At 41.7% G+C, this 12,505-nt stretch overlaps 1 protein-coding gene across 6 annotated transcripts in view; it reads right to left on the reverse strand.

Annotated features, from left to right (window-relative positions):
* Nucleotides 1–12,505, reverse strand: part of LRP1 (LDL receptor related protein 1) — a 387,970-nt gene that overhangs the window by 73,067 nt on the left and 302,398 nt on the right. For all 6 annotated transcript variants that reach the window (XM_089482386.1, XM_089482379.1, XM_089482373.1 and 3 more), the window contains 9 exons: nt 11,598–11,741; nt 10,446–10,571; nt 8,941–9,072; nt 8,596–8,730; nt 8,332–8,461; nt 6,988–7,114; nt 5,513–5,664; nt 3,869–3,993; nt 3,333–3,704 (listed from right to left, as the gene is read on the reverse strand). In XM_089482386.1, the coding sequence (XP_089338512.1) occupies nt 3,333–3,704; nt 3,869–3,993; nt 5,513–5,664; nt 6,988–7,114; nt 8,332–8,461; nt 8,596–8,730; nt 8,941–9,072; nt 10,446–10,571; nt 11,598–11,741 (1,443 nt within the window). The remainder of the gene's footprint in view (nt 1–3,332; nt 3,705–3,868; nt 3,994–5,512; nt 5,665–6,987; nt 7,115–8,331; nt 8,462–8,595; nt 8,731–8,940; nt 9,073–10,445; nt 10,572–11,597; nt 11,742–12,505) is intronic.

The raw sequence follows: 12,505 nt of genomic DNA on the forward strand, positions 1-12,505 counted from the left end.
TCAGTGCCGTGCCTGGATAGGAGATCACCTAGAAACCACAGACACCACTCTGTTAAAGAAAAGCAGGACATAAAGGTAACAAATGTATAAACCAATGCTAAAACAGTGATGCACGAAGCACAAAGGAAACAGAAGAGATTGTACAAATAACAACTACAACAAAAATTAATGCTGAAGCCTAAGTTCATATATGCTGTTTCTCCTGTAAAAGTGGTGTGGGGAAGGGGCATCAATAGGGGAGTGAGTGATGTGTGGGCCATACCAGGTAATACCTTAAGGGAGTGACACCACTGCTCCCCAAACATCTGCCTTTGGATAGAAATATGTTGTGCTGTTTGCCTGCGTCCCTTTAAAATGCTGAAGAGATTGTGTGAGTGGGGCAAGGCTTGATGGGAAGAGAAATGAAAGGCCCCAGGTTTTTTTAAAATTAATTTTTTTAAAAAATATGTAAAAGTGTTCTTACATTTAATTTTTAAAAAGCCTTTTTTTTAAAAAATCACATCTTACCAAATTTAAACTTTAACCACAGGAAACAATATACATGTATATACATTTAGCATGTGTGTAGGCTACTGTAATTTAAAGATATAATTTTAATAAATAATAATTTTGCTAGTTGTTTATTTAACAACTATTGTCATTACAGGCAGTGATATATGGGGATTACGATTTATGAGTAATATTGGTACAAAAGTCATTCCTAAGGATCATGTGATCAGTTTTGGCTTCCGAATAAAGCTTATTGTTGGGTTCCTGAGTCCATCAGGTGTCACAGTCACAGTTCATTATATATGTTGTGAGCTTCACTGGGCAAGGGCATACTGTGGTCAGATGTTACAAATGATTTCTAAGCACTGTGAAGGAATGGAGGATTTTCCCATGTTATCGCCCCATCCAAGCCTATGGCATGCCATGACAAAATCTCTCATAGTCAATTCCCCAAAGCAAAAGCTTGGAGAAGTTACTTTTCAGGCTACAATCCCCAGATTCCCTCACACAGGGTCAGTCCACAGCAGGCAGCTTTCACGGGACACAAAACTTCCAGCCTATTTCAGGGGCAGAAAATCCCATCTTTCTTAACCCCCAGAAGAAAGCATGGGGACTTTTCTTCCACTGCCTGACATGGGCATGTCTGCATTTGTGTGACTTAACTTCCTCACACAAGTTCATAAAGAGAAGGAAACTAATTTGTTTCTCTCCAAATGAAAAACTTTGCCCTGCTGATAGTATGCCCCAAGTCACAGTTCTAAGAGTGAATGAGGCTTATAGGGTATCGGCACAATCTCCTTTCCCATCACTCCAGAATTGGGGAGGGAAAGGGACACATGGCCCAGCCACATGCATTAGCAATCCAAACAGGAACATAAGCAGCAATGCCCTTGAGCACAGAACAGTTTAAAATCTCATTAAACTCACTGCTGTAATTCTAATTTACATACACAAGTCCAAAGGCAAGGGGGGAAAGCGGGAAGGGAAAGATGGAAGACTAGAATGGACTGAGTAGTGACTTTAATATACAGCTCTCCAGAGAATCCCACACTACTGCCACCTGCCATGCAGATGCCTGAAGGAGAACGTGTTGAACATTATTTCAAGCAGTGCCCAATTTTCTAGTGTGGTGAAGTAAGGCACACATACAAAGTTGTCATGTCAGAAAAAAATGAATTTGGTCTATACAGTATTAGCTCCTTAAGGGAAGTCTGTGAATGACAGGGAGAAATCTGGCAGTGGCTGGAGAAAAGGTCTTCAGGCACTGTATGATGGCACAGGAACATGTACCCTGCTCCAACACCACAGTGACTGGGTCAGGGAAGAAGATAACTGAGCCATGACACTGCTTTTTAGGACATGCAAGAAAGCATCAATCTCGTATCTGCTGTGACATCCTTAATGTTACATTTTCTACTTTTAGTGAGATTTGAACATAGAAAAAGGTGTGACTCATATTCCCCTTCCCAAGCCCCATCAAGAATGAAATAAGGCACAGAAAGGGAAGTCTATTTTGGATTGGGATTAAACATCCACGTTTAGAAAACCAAGGACAATCTGAATGTGCATATGGAAAATAAGCCTGTTAATCAAATATTTCTACCATATCATTAAAAAAATTTTTAAAAAGTCATCTAACAAGCAGGCTTGGGAAGCAGTGGGACACAAACACTTGCATTGTACTAATGAGCCTAAATCCAATGGATAGTTCTAACTAGAACAGACGTACTGACTCAGTGGAACTGACCAAAGCAGATAGCATATCCATAGATTTATCAAGTTTCAATGGACTCAATATGTCTATGTGCGATTAACAATCAGATTTAGGGCATAGTCTTTCAGGCTCCTTAGAAAAGTAGTGGGCCAGGAAGATTCAACTCTACATTTTACAGCTCACAGCTTTAAGTGTGAGTCTGCTTCTTCCCATCCATACACTATATCCGTGAAACAAACTGTTCTCTTAAGTCCAGAAGTGCTACAGACATATCATTGTGAATTGTGCACATGTGCATTAGAAACCTTATAACATCTAATGGAATTGCCTGAATGATGTGACTCTGTTAACGGCTGTTGGAAAGACAGAATATTATTTCTATTATTTTTTGTGCAGAAGATGTTGTTTCCTGTCAAGAAAATGTTGCTTCCTGTGAAAAATCACCATACATATGTATTTGGCATAGAATAAGTCTTGAACTGTGAACATTTTTATTTGGTGTAATATTCTCATCAGGATTTTCCAACAACAGGAGAATGAGGAAGGGAAGTAAAAACTTATGCCATGGCTGGAGCAAACAGCAAACAAATACCACCATCTTTAAACAAGGTTTTTTCATGCTAAATATTCACATCTGTGTATGTCTTGTACATGCACTTTTACCAAATCAATGGTATAAAAGCAGCGAAACATACTAGTGAACCTCATGCTTCTTTCCATACCCAGTCAACAATGCTTTGAAGTCTTTTCTAGAGCTTAGAAAACCTGTATTTTTGGACTAGAACTTCCAGAATACCAGAGCAAATAAACCTGCTGAATGAAAAATTCTGGTAGTTGCAAGCCAAACAAGTAAATTTTTCAAGCTATGGCCATTTCCACTGTTGTCCTAATATCTTAAGCCTCGGAGATTCTCTTCCCTAATGAACAGTTACCATTCTCTCTTGGTAGTCAAACCAATCTCTTCCTAAAGAGAGCTATAACAACTAAGTGCAGCATTTTGTGGATAGAACCTGGACGAAAACTACACCCAACAGAGCCTATGAAATTGGGATATTATCTTTCACACATTGCCCAGAGCAGATTAGTTTAAGAAGAAAGAATCAGGAGAGAAGGCATCCAAAGTACTCACTCTCGACTATGGTTCTGCGTCCAGATCCATCATCGTTGATTTGCTGGATGTTGCCAAAATGAATATCACTATAAAAGATGCGGTTGCTGCCCTTGCTGCCGTGGCGATAGTCAAAGGCCAAGGCAATGACATTTTTCATGTGCTCACTATCTTCAAAAGGCTGTATGGGTGCATTTAGGTTGTTCTCATCTGACAAGTGGATACTCTTGAGAATGGTTCGTTCTGAGTAGAGCAGGTATCCATCGTAGTCACGACAACTCACACTATCCTCAGCGAGCATGCCATGTGCACATGCGCATGTCCGTTGGCCTCCTCCTCGGTACAGGCACAATTGTTGACATCCACCATTGTTCTGAGCACAAACATTGGTACCTGGACAAGGAATGCAGGTGGAGTGAGATCCATTAGCATTACATTAATTTACTGCCTACTTCTATGAGTATGGCTAGTCTAACCACAGGTGGAAAGAAGCCTTTATCTCAGATAGCAAATTGCATCTCTACCTCTGGTGTGCAGGCTGATCCCTCTTCACTTACCCTTCTGCCTGGCTCTGTTGAAGACCTTGATGTCCTTCAGCTGCACCCCAATTCCTGTGCGCAGAGGCACAATTTCTGAAGCATTGTCCTTGCTGCCTCTCTTAATGGATCCATTTGCATGAGTCCTAAAAAGAGACACAGATAATTGTGTAAGTGTGTCACATTCTGCAGAGCACTAGCAGATGCTACAAGGCTAAGCACAATCAGGAAGCAATAATCTATGACACTGAAGAATAACACTTTTCATAGGCATTCCCTCTTAATTGTCTGGATGTTCAAACACTTATGTTATTTCATACTCGTGTATTATGGAGCAGCCAAAGTTTCCAGCTTCACACAGATAAGAAGTCCTAGTGTGATAAACTGCAATCTTCAGATAGTGCCTCCCCCTGACAAACCTATGTGAGAGAGGTCTGCCCACTTCCCTCTTGTGAGTGGAGGCTGTCCCAAAACAGAGAAGAGGGATAGCCCTCTCCCTGTGTTCCTTATACTATTCCTACATGATATGAAATTATCTCAACTGCACAGTTATGTGCTAGTTAGAGAAATATGCCACCAAGTGATCAAAGATAGTAATGCATCCTTCAAAAAAGTTTATTTTTTTAAAAAAAAAAAACCCAGTAATTACCAGGTACAGACCATGGGGGATTCTCAGTAGACAAGCCAAGTTGCAGCTCATAATCCTTGAGCTATGGCTCCAATGGTCAGTCACACACACAGTCTTATTTATTATTGTAGAAAATAAATGAGTGATATGTAAGATGCGTGAGATCACAAGATTGTTATTATGCCATCCAAGGCACCCTCAAAAGCCACATCACTGAAATTCAGCACCAACATCTGTGCTGCTGAATATTATGTAAACCAACCATTTTGCTTGATGTAAATCACTTGCAGCAGTGCGCTGCCAGATTTAAAGCAAGCATTTAAATCTGACAATTGTCAAAATTCAGTAGCATTAATTTTAATGGGACAGTCAGGGAGCTACAGCACCATGATAGGTCTTAGAAGGAATAAAATTGACTTCTAGGCTCAAGAAAGTTGCTATTTGTGTTACAGATTTTCCAAGATCACATTTGTTGCTTGATTAAAACATCTAGAATTACATACATGTGCATCCATAACAAGCAAAAAATTTTCAGAATTAAGCACATGAGAATTCATGGATGTGGTGCTTTCAAAAGATATAAAATATATTTGTTTATGTATGTATGTATGTATGTATGTATGAGTGGCATAGTGGTTTGAGTGTAGGACTACAACTCTGGAGACCTGGATTCAATTCCCAGCTCAGCCATGAAACTCACTGGGCAGCCTTGGATGAGCCACATGCTTTCAGCCTCAGGGGAGGGATATGGCAAAACTCCTCTGAACAAATTGTGCCAAAAAAAATTCCCATGATAAATTCACTTTAGGGTCGCCATAAGTTGGAAATGACTTGAAGGCACACAATAACAAACAGCATATTTTCATATGTAAATAGGACTCAATTAAGAACACGGAATATCCAGCCAGGATGAGCAAAACTTAGCGTGGGAGGAAAAAAGGAATAAGCAAAACAGTGACTGCAAAACCTTTTCAAGCATTATCTTAGTATTTCTATATTATAGCCGCTTGCTCTTGCTGGAAACATAGGATACAGACCTGTCACTCCAGTAGATGTAATCTTCAAAGACTGATACAGAAAACATGTCCATGTTGTTATTGTTCAGGACCACCTCCCTTTTGTCACCAGTTTCCAGGTCTATGCGTTCTATCTTATCTGTCCGGGCATCACACCAGTAAAGCTTCCCCTCCTAAAGAGAGAGAGAGTGCAAAGGGAGAAAGTGCATGAGACAGTGAGAAGGAGTTCAAGGTGACATGCTATCTTTAGGTAATATACCTCAGGATCCAAAGCACAAATTCAAATTGTACCCCAGCAGAAGAATGAGAGAGTGTCTGACTCCTGAGGTAGAGAACCCATATAGTAACTACACATCTGAGTGCTTAAGACCAGCTCTGACTGGTGTGCCAGTTCTATTTTTTCTGGACAGGAGTAAGCCACAGTACTCCACTTGCTGGATACTTTCTCATTAGATCACTGCAATGGACACTATATGGTGCTGCGTTTGAAGATGACTCAGGAACTACAGCTAGTGCAAAAGATAACAGAAAGACTGCTGACAGGAATATCATACAGGCAACATATCACACCTGTCTTAAATGAGCAGCATTGGCTGCCAATTTGCTTCTAGATTAAATTCAAGGTGATGATGAGGACAGACCCCCTGAAAGTCTGGCTGGCACCAATATTAGTTTCTTCCCAGCATTAAAATATGGCATTTTATTAAAGCCTTTCTGGGCTTTACTTTCTTCAAAAAGGGGATGATTACTTCAAAAATTATGTATACATAACTTTTAAACCTGTTTTAACTTCTGTCTCATTTAATATGCTAGTGACTTGTTTAAATAATTTATGGTTTAATCTAGAAGTGTTTTAAATTGTTCTATTGTATGTTGCCCTGGGACCCCATTATAAAGGACGGGACATAAATACTGTAATAAACAAATAACAAAACACACACTCACATACACAGTAATCAGGTATCTCAATCTTTTTTACCTGTTTCCTTATTTTACTGCCATAAATCCATTGAGAGCTGCTGTCTGCCCTACCAGAGCTGTTGAGTACTCCTTAACTGAGTATCTCAGGAGCCAGTTAACAAGTGTGAGTCCATGGAGATCATGGAAAAGCTATTTAAAGTACATTTCCTGGAATATGGGATTCTTCTGCAGTACTTCCACTGGGCAGTACCTCACACTATTTGACCTCACAGTTCATTTCTCTCCATGTTCACATAGTTATAACAGCCAAAAGCAGGATCTTGTGGAAGGAAGTTGGACAGAAACCCTTTCCACCAGAACAAAGGACAGTTACACAGCTCTGTCCCCAGACTTGTATTTTTGCTGCCATTTTTAGAGATGCAATGAAACATGAACCATTCTTGGGTAGGCATAAATAAATAAAGTACCTGTGCAGCATGGAACTGGTGTACTTTCAAGCTGTGCCTTTTTGGTTCACATGTGCTTTTGCCCCCCACCCCTTGCTATTTCTATCACTTCCCACCTCTGCGCCATACCTCATAGTCAACCGAGATGCCATTGGGCCAACTGATGCTGACATTGACAAGGACCACACGTTCTGTCCCATCCAGTCGGGAACGTTCGATCCGAGGGTACTGGCCCCACTCTGTCCAAAAAAGATACCTGAAGGAAATGAGAAAGGCCAGTGGATCACATCTTTAGCCAAACTCTTCAGCCTGCATGCTATCATCATTATTTACCTTTTTATCCTGCTATCCCCACAATAAGCCTGAAAGGTGGCTTATGCTGAAGAACAGTTCTGGCCCAGTGTCACCCAATGAGTGTAATCAATGCATGGAAATCTGAACTCTGACCTCTTTGGTGCTGGCACTATATTTCAGTGCGTTTTCATGTTTGTGGCTTCATGAGCACAGTCTCAAGCAATAGGAATGGGCTGTCACAGACCGAACAATGCCAACTGAACTTTCATATTGCTTTGTACCATTTCAAACTGCAAAGTTCTCATCATGGAATCAGTTGAAAACATTCATTCAGTAGAAAGTCATCATGTGGCTAGGATAGGGAGTGCAAAGACCCTGTGATGATCAGCTGATTTCTTGACATTTTTGAAGAGGAACGAGGAGCCTATGGGGCATGGGCAAACAAGGTAGGCCATTTCCTCAAACTTTGCCCCCTCAGAAGGATAGGCAGTGGGAGAGCCAGTGAACCATGACCACAAAACTGCAGTTCAGTTAGCACTGTAAATAAGGAAAGTGGAAGGGGAATGAAATCAGCTGAATGTTTTTCTGTATGCAGAGAGGTGTGGAGATTAATGTCTCAGTCTGCTTGGAGAAAGGCAAAATGGACCACACAGTATTGTATATGTGTGTGTATTTCTATGGATATGTCTTCACCGATGTCATCTGGCCCTCCGGACTGGTCTGGAATCAACCTAGTCTCCAGAATCAATTCAGTTTCCTCCACCTATTTTACATCACTGAACCCTGAAGGTATACACCAGAAGAAACATGTGCCTAAAAAAATTCAATTGCTAGTCCCAGGCCATTGCAAAAACAGGATTTAAATAAGTGCTGATTTATCACACTGCAACTAAATCTGTGAATTTATTCTAGGTGGGAGTCATAACTAGATTCAAGCCATGGTCTACAGAAGGAAGCTCCGGTAAGACCTGGGTAGTGACTACACCCTCCCTTTGGATCCTGCAACAGACTAAATGAACGTAAACATCCCTGCAGTATCTGATAACAATATTCTGGGTGCTTGTCTTTCCACAGCTCCATTACACAAGCCACCAATAGCTTCACAGAGAATAGATGGCTCCTATTTTGGCCCCTTTTTTCTGTAGTTTTGAAGCCCCACCCTACACAGCTGAACCTTACCCTTTCTCAGGGTGTACAGTGATGGCGCGTGGCTTGTCCAGTCCCTGTGAGATCACTACATGGCGGAAGGAACCATTGAGCCTGGCCACTTCAATGACATCAAAACCCTGGTCTGTCCAATAGATGTTTCCTGAAGGGAAAGATGAGTACAATTGATTATTTAGTCATGTTTCCCTCTCCTGTCTCTGCAAGGCACTGGCATCCCTTCCACTCTAATTCTCCAGTTCCACTTCTGAACAGCTGCAGTTCCATCTCTGACTGTACCTGCAATCCAGTCTACTGCAATTCCTTCCACCCGGCCAATCCCATTGGTTACTACATCTTCTCGCCATGTCTGGTCCCGTTTGGCCCGACTGATGGTGCTCAGGCCCATGTCCACCCAATAGATGGTATCATTAGCTGAAAGAAGAAAAGAAAAAGTGGGGGAAAGGCTTAGAGTGATGCTATGTAAATGTGAGAGGAAGACAATAGTCCCTCTCCAGCAACAAGCAACATACATAATTTTTATAAATCACCCATTTGCCCCATCCCCAGGGAGCTATCCTTCTATTCCTTTCCCTCTGAAAGGTCCAAGGGGATTATAACCAATTCCATGTGTTTGTCACCTACCAGCGTGGAAATCAATGCCAACAGCTAATGAAGTTCCAGAGACTGGGACTAGGGCATCAGACTTGTCATTGGGATCCAATGGAATGCCTCGGATACCCTCGTGCACTGAGTACAGGAGGAAAGAGCCAACACCTGCACAGAGAAAAATACATAGTCACTGAGTGTGAGCACAACCACATAGGAGGGGACAAAACCCAGTGACAGAACACATGTATTACACTGGGAGTGAGAGACACATAGTCCTTCTAGCACTTAGTCAACTACTACTCCCACTTTCCTCACCACTGGCTAAAGTGGCTGGTAGTGGAAGGGACTGATAGAAACTGGAAACCAAACATTGCCCATCTCTGCTTTATATGCTGGTGATCTTAGTATCCATCCCCAGCATACGAAATCAAAGTTTTTCTGGCAACAAAAAGTTCTAAAACAGAACTATGAGAGTTACTGCTGGACAGAGTTGGCCAGCTTTCTACAACCTAGATTCCTCATGATACTGTTGGCCTACCAGTTCAATCAACCCCAGACACTGTGCTCTCTCTATGTTCAGTAATGAAGGGAGTTGTAGGACAGGTTGGGGAAATCTGCAATAGACAATACAGGGCTAGATAGATCAACGGTTTGAGCTTGACTAAGTTCATAATAAACAAAAGGGAGGGATGGCTGTAGGTGAGTAGCTGAACCCACGATTTTCATGTCCTAGATTCAAGCACTTCTAAAAGAAGCTGAGGGCAGGGTAGCTGCATGAAACTTTGGTGAGTTTCTACTAATTTGATCAAATAATCTGGGATGCAATGGTTCAGTGGTCTGACTGATCATAAGGCAGTGTCAATATTATATACCATTTTAAATAATGCTATTGTAAATTTATATGGTACTTTTAATATTTTTAAAACACCTTGCACATTAGGATTATTTCCATAAATCTTACAATAGAATGCTAAATTCAGCTAGCACACAGACGGTTTGACTCTTTTACAGTGTATATCTAAGTTCTTTTCCCCATTGTGTTGGGATAAAGTATTTCTTGAGAAACATATGTCATATAAAAAAACCCAGGTATCTTATCATACTTTTCACTACTTATGGTTCAAAGCAGGGTATGTGGGTGCGGGGGAGGGATATATTCCCCTGCAATTTCAGGGTGAAGGGACATCCTGCTTAGACCACAGGCTTTTCCTGGTCGACACCTGTTATTCTGTTGTTGCTGTTGTAACACAACATAATAGCTATCCCTCTGAAAAACTGCTTCATATACAGGACTGGCCACAGTACCCTGCCAAGCCTATATGGTATTCAGAATAGTTTAGTCATCACATTATCTATGTGTAGTGCCATAAATAAACCACGGCAAAATCAGAGCATTTGTAGCTTAAGTGCCCTACTGCTCTGAACTTTTGACAGTCAAAGTGTTAAGCTGTGACACATCACTCAGATATGCAGAACAACAAAGACCCCAGGAATGAGGCAAACCGTTGCATAGTTTTTCCCCACAGACAATTGTTCACCTTCACAGGACTGCTGCCCACTCTTCAGGCTATAGCCAGCTGTGCACATGCAGGAGCGTGTTGTTTCTGAAGTTGGAAGGCAGAGCTGTGAGCAATCACCATTGTTCACACTGCAAGGGTTGGTACCTGTATCAATCAAGAAATCAAATAAATCAAGAAACCAACACAGAATCAGACAGTGTCCAAGTTCAGTTTCATTCTGTTATCACATGCATAGTCATCTCAGTTCACAACCAAATGGGCAGAGTATGGAATAGAGGCTGCCTCTGTGGAAGAGTCAGGAGGACAGGCAAGGTGGACAGTGAGCCTCATGTGGTACAGTCACCACCAAGCTCCAAAGGCTGGCCTCCTAGGACTCTGCTAGCAGGCTGGTATTTTCTTTTCCATACCGTGTGGGCTTAAAGAATGAGAATCACATATCTTGTGGACCACACATCCTCCTGCCTCTCTTTTAATAACGAGGAGGGTACACCATCATTTTAAAATAATGTACATAGAAACCTTATGTCATGTTTTAAAGGAAAACTGAGTATTTTCCACCGGTTGATGTGGTTCTGAAATACAATGGTGGCAGCAGATAGTTAATCATGGTTAATTCAGGGGCAACATAACCCCATCTACATAATGATAACCACCTGTAACTTAAGGGTACTGCACCAATGATTCTGTACTTCCTGATCTCAGACTTAAATTAAAAGGTAAAAGGGAAAGGTATTCCCCATTGACAAAGTTATCAAGTCATGTCCAACCATAGGGGGTGGTGCTCATCTCCATTACTAAGCCGAAGGGCCAGCATTGTCAGAGACTACTCTTGATCATGTGGCCAGCATGATTGCACAGAATGCTGTTTACCTTCCCACTGGAATGGTACCTATATACCTACTTGCATTTGCATGCTTTCAAACTGCTAGGTTGGCAGAAGCTGGGACTAGTGATGGGAGCTCACCCCATCATGTGGAATCCAGGCCTCAGACATCCGATCTTGCAGTCAACAGAGTCAGCGTCTTAACCACTTGAACCACTACATCCCACCAGAGTTAAATTATTCTGAGTTAAACAATACCCTGTTTGCAGTGATGTTTCTCCACACCCTCCCTTTGTACCAAGCACAGTCCACCTGTCTATTATAACCGATATCCTCCAAGAACTCACCATGTTGCTGAATGGTCTCATTATAGATCTTCATGTGCATAACTAGTGTGGTGCTGTTACGTAGCACAACTGCTTCTGTCCCATCCTTCTTGTTGCATGTGCCCATTTTTTCTGAGGCTTGGTCAGCCCACCACAACTTATCACCTGGGAGAGACAGAGAAATGTCCAAGTGGAATTGAAATGTGCAGTCACCTATGAATAAACAGCTGAGAAACAGCATTGGGAAGGGCAATTATCTCAGAGTGTCATAGCACTCCTATGAACAAAGAACTTAAACTTTTATGTAGCCTCAGCAAGAGCAGACCCATTGAATCAATGCTTGAATAGTGAGTCAACACTTAGGTAAATCCCACTGGTTCAATGCTTCCACTCTGGTTGTGGGTAGCAACATGATTCAGGCCAAAGTGTGTTATTTTCCCAACAGCACAGATACAGGCTTGGCCCAAAGGTAATAACTTATGCTTATTCTAATTGATGTTTTACAGTCAGTTACAGTTGAATCTCCTTGGTCGCTCTTTCCACTCTTCCCACTCCTGTTATGCTGTTGTTATCTGCCTTCAAGTTGTTTTCAATTTATGGGTACCCCATGGCAAACCTACCACAAGGTTTTCTTCACAGGATTTGTTCACAGGAAGTTTGCCATTGCCTTTCTCTGAGGCTAAGAGAGTGTGACTTTCCATGTCTGAATAGAAATATGAGTGCTGGTCATCCATGTCCTAGATGAACACTCAAAACATTACACTATGCTGGCTCTCTTCCACTACTGCACTGGATTAAAAAACAGATTAGACAAAACCATGGGGGGCCCAATGAAATGGCTTTTGGCAGAACCAGCTCCCTATTTGTGAAATGCTTTATTCAAGTGTCACTTGGCACCCTCATTATGGGCACAACAGCTGTTGAAAACA

The sequence above is a fragment of the Sceloporus occidentalis genome, unplaced genomic scaffold (genome assembly GCF_023333645.1).
Source record: "Sceloporus occidentalis isolate IW3139 unplaced genomic scaffold, rSceOcc1.0.p SCAF_1, whole genome shotgun sequence".
NCBI classification, from domain to species: domain Eukaryota; kingdom Metazoa; phylum Chordata; class Lepidosauria; order Squamata; family Phrynosomatidae; genus Sceloporus; species Sceloporus occidentalis.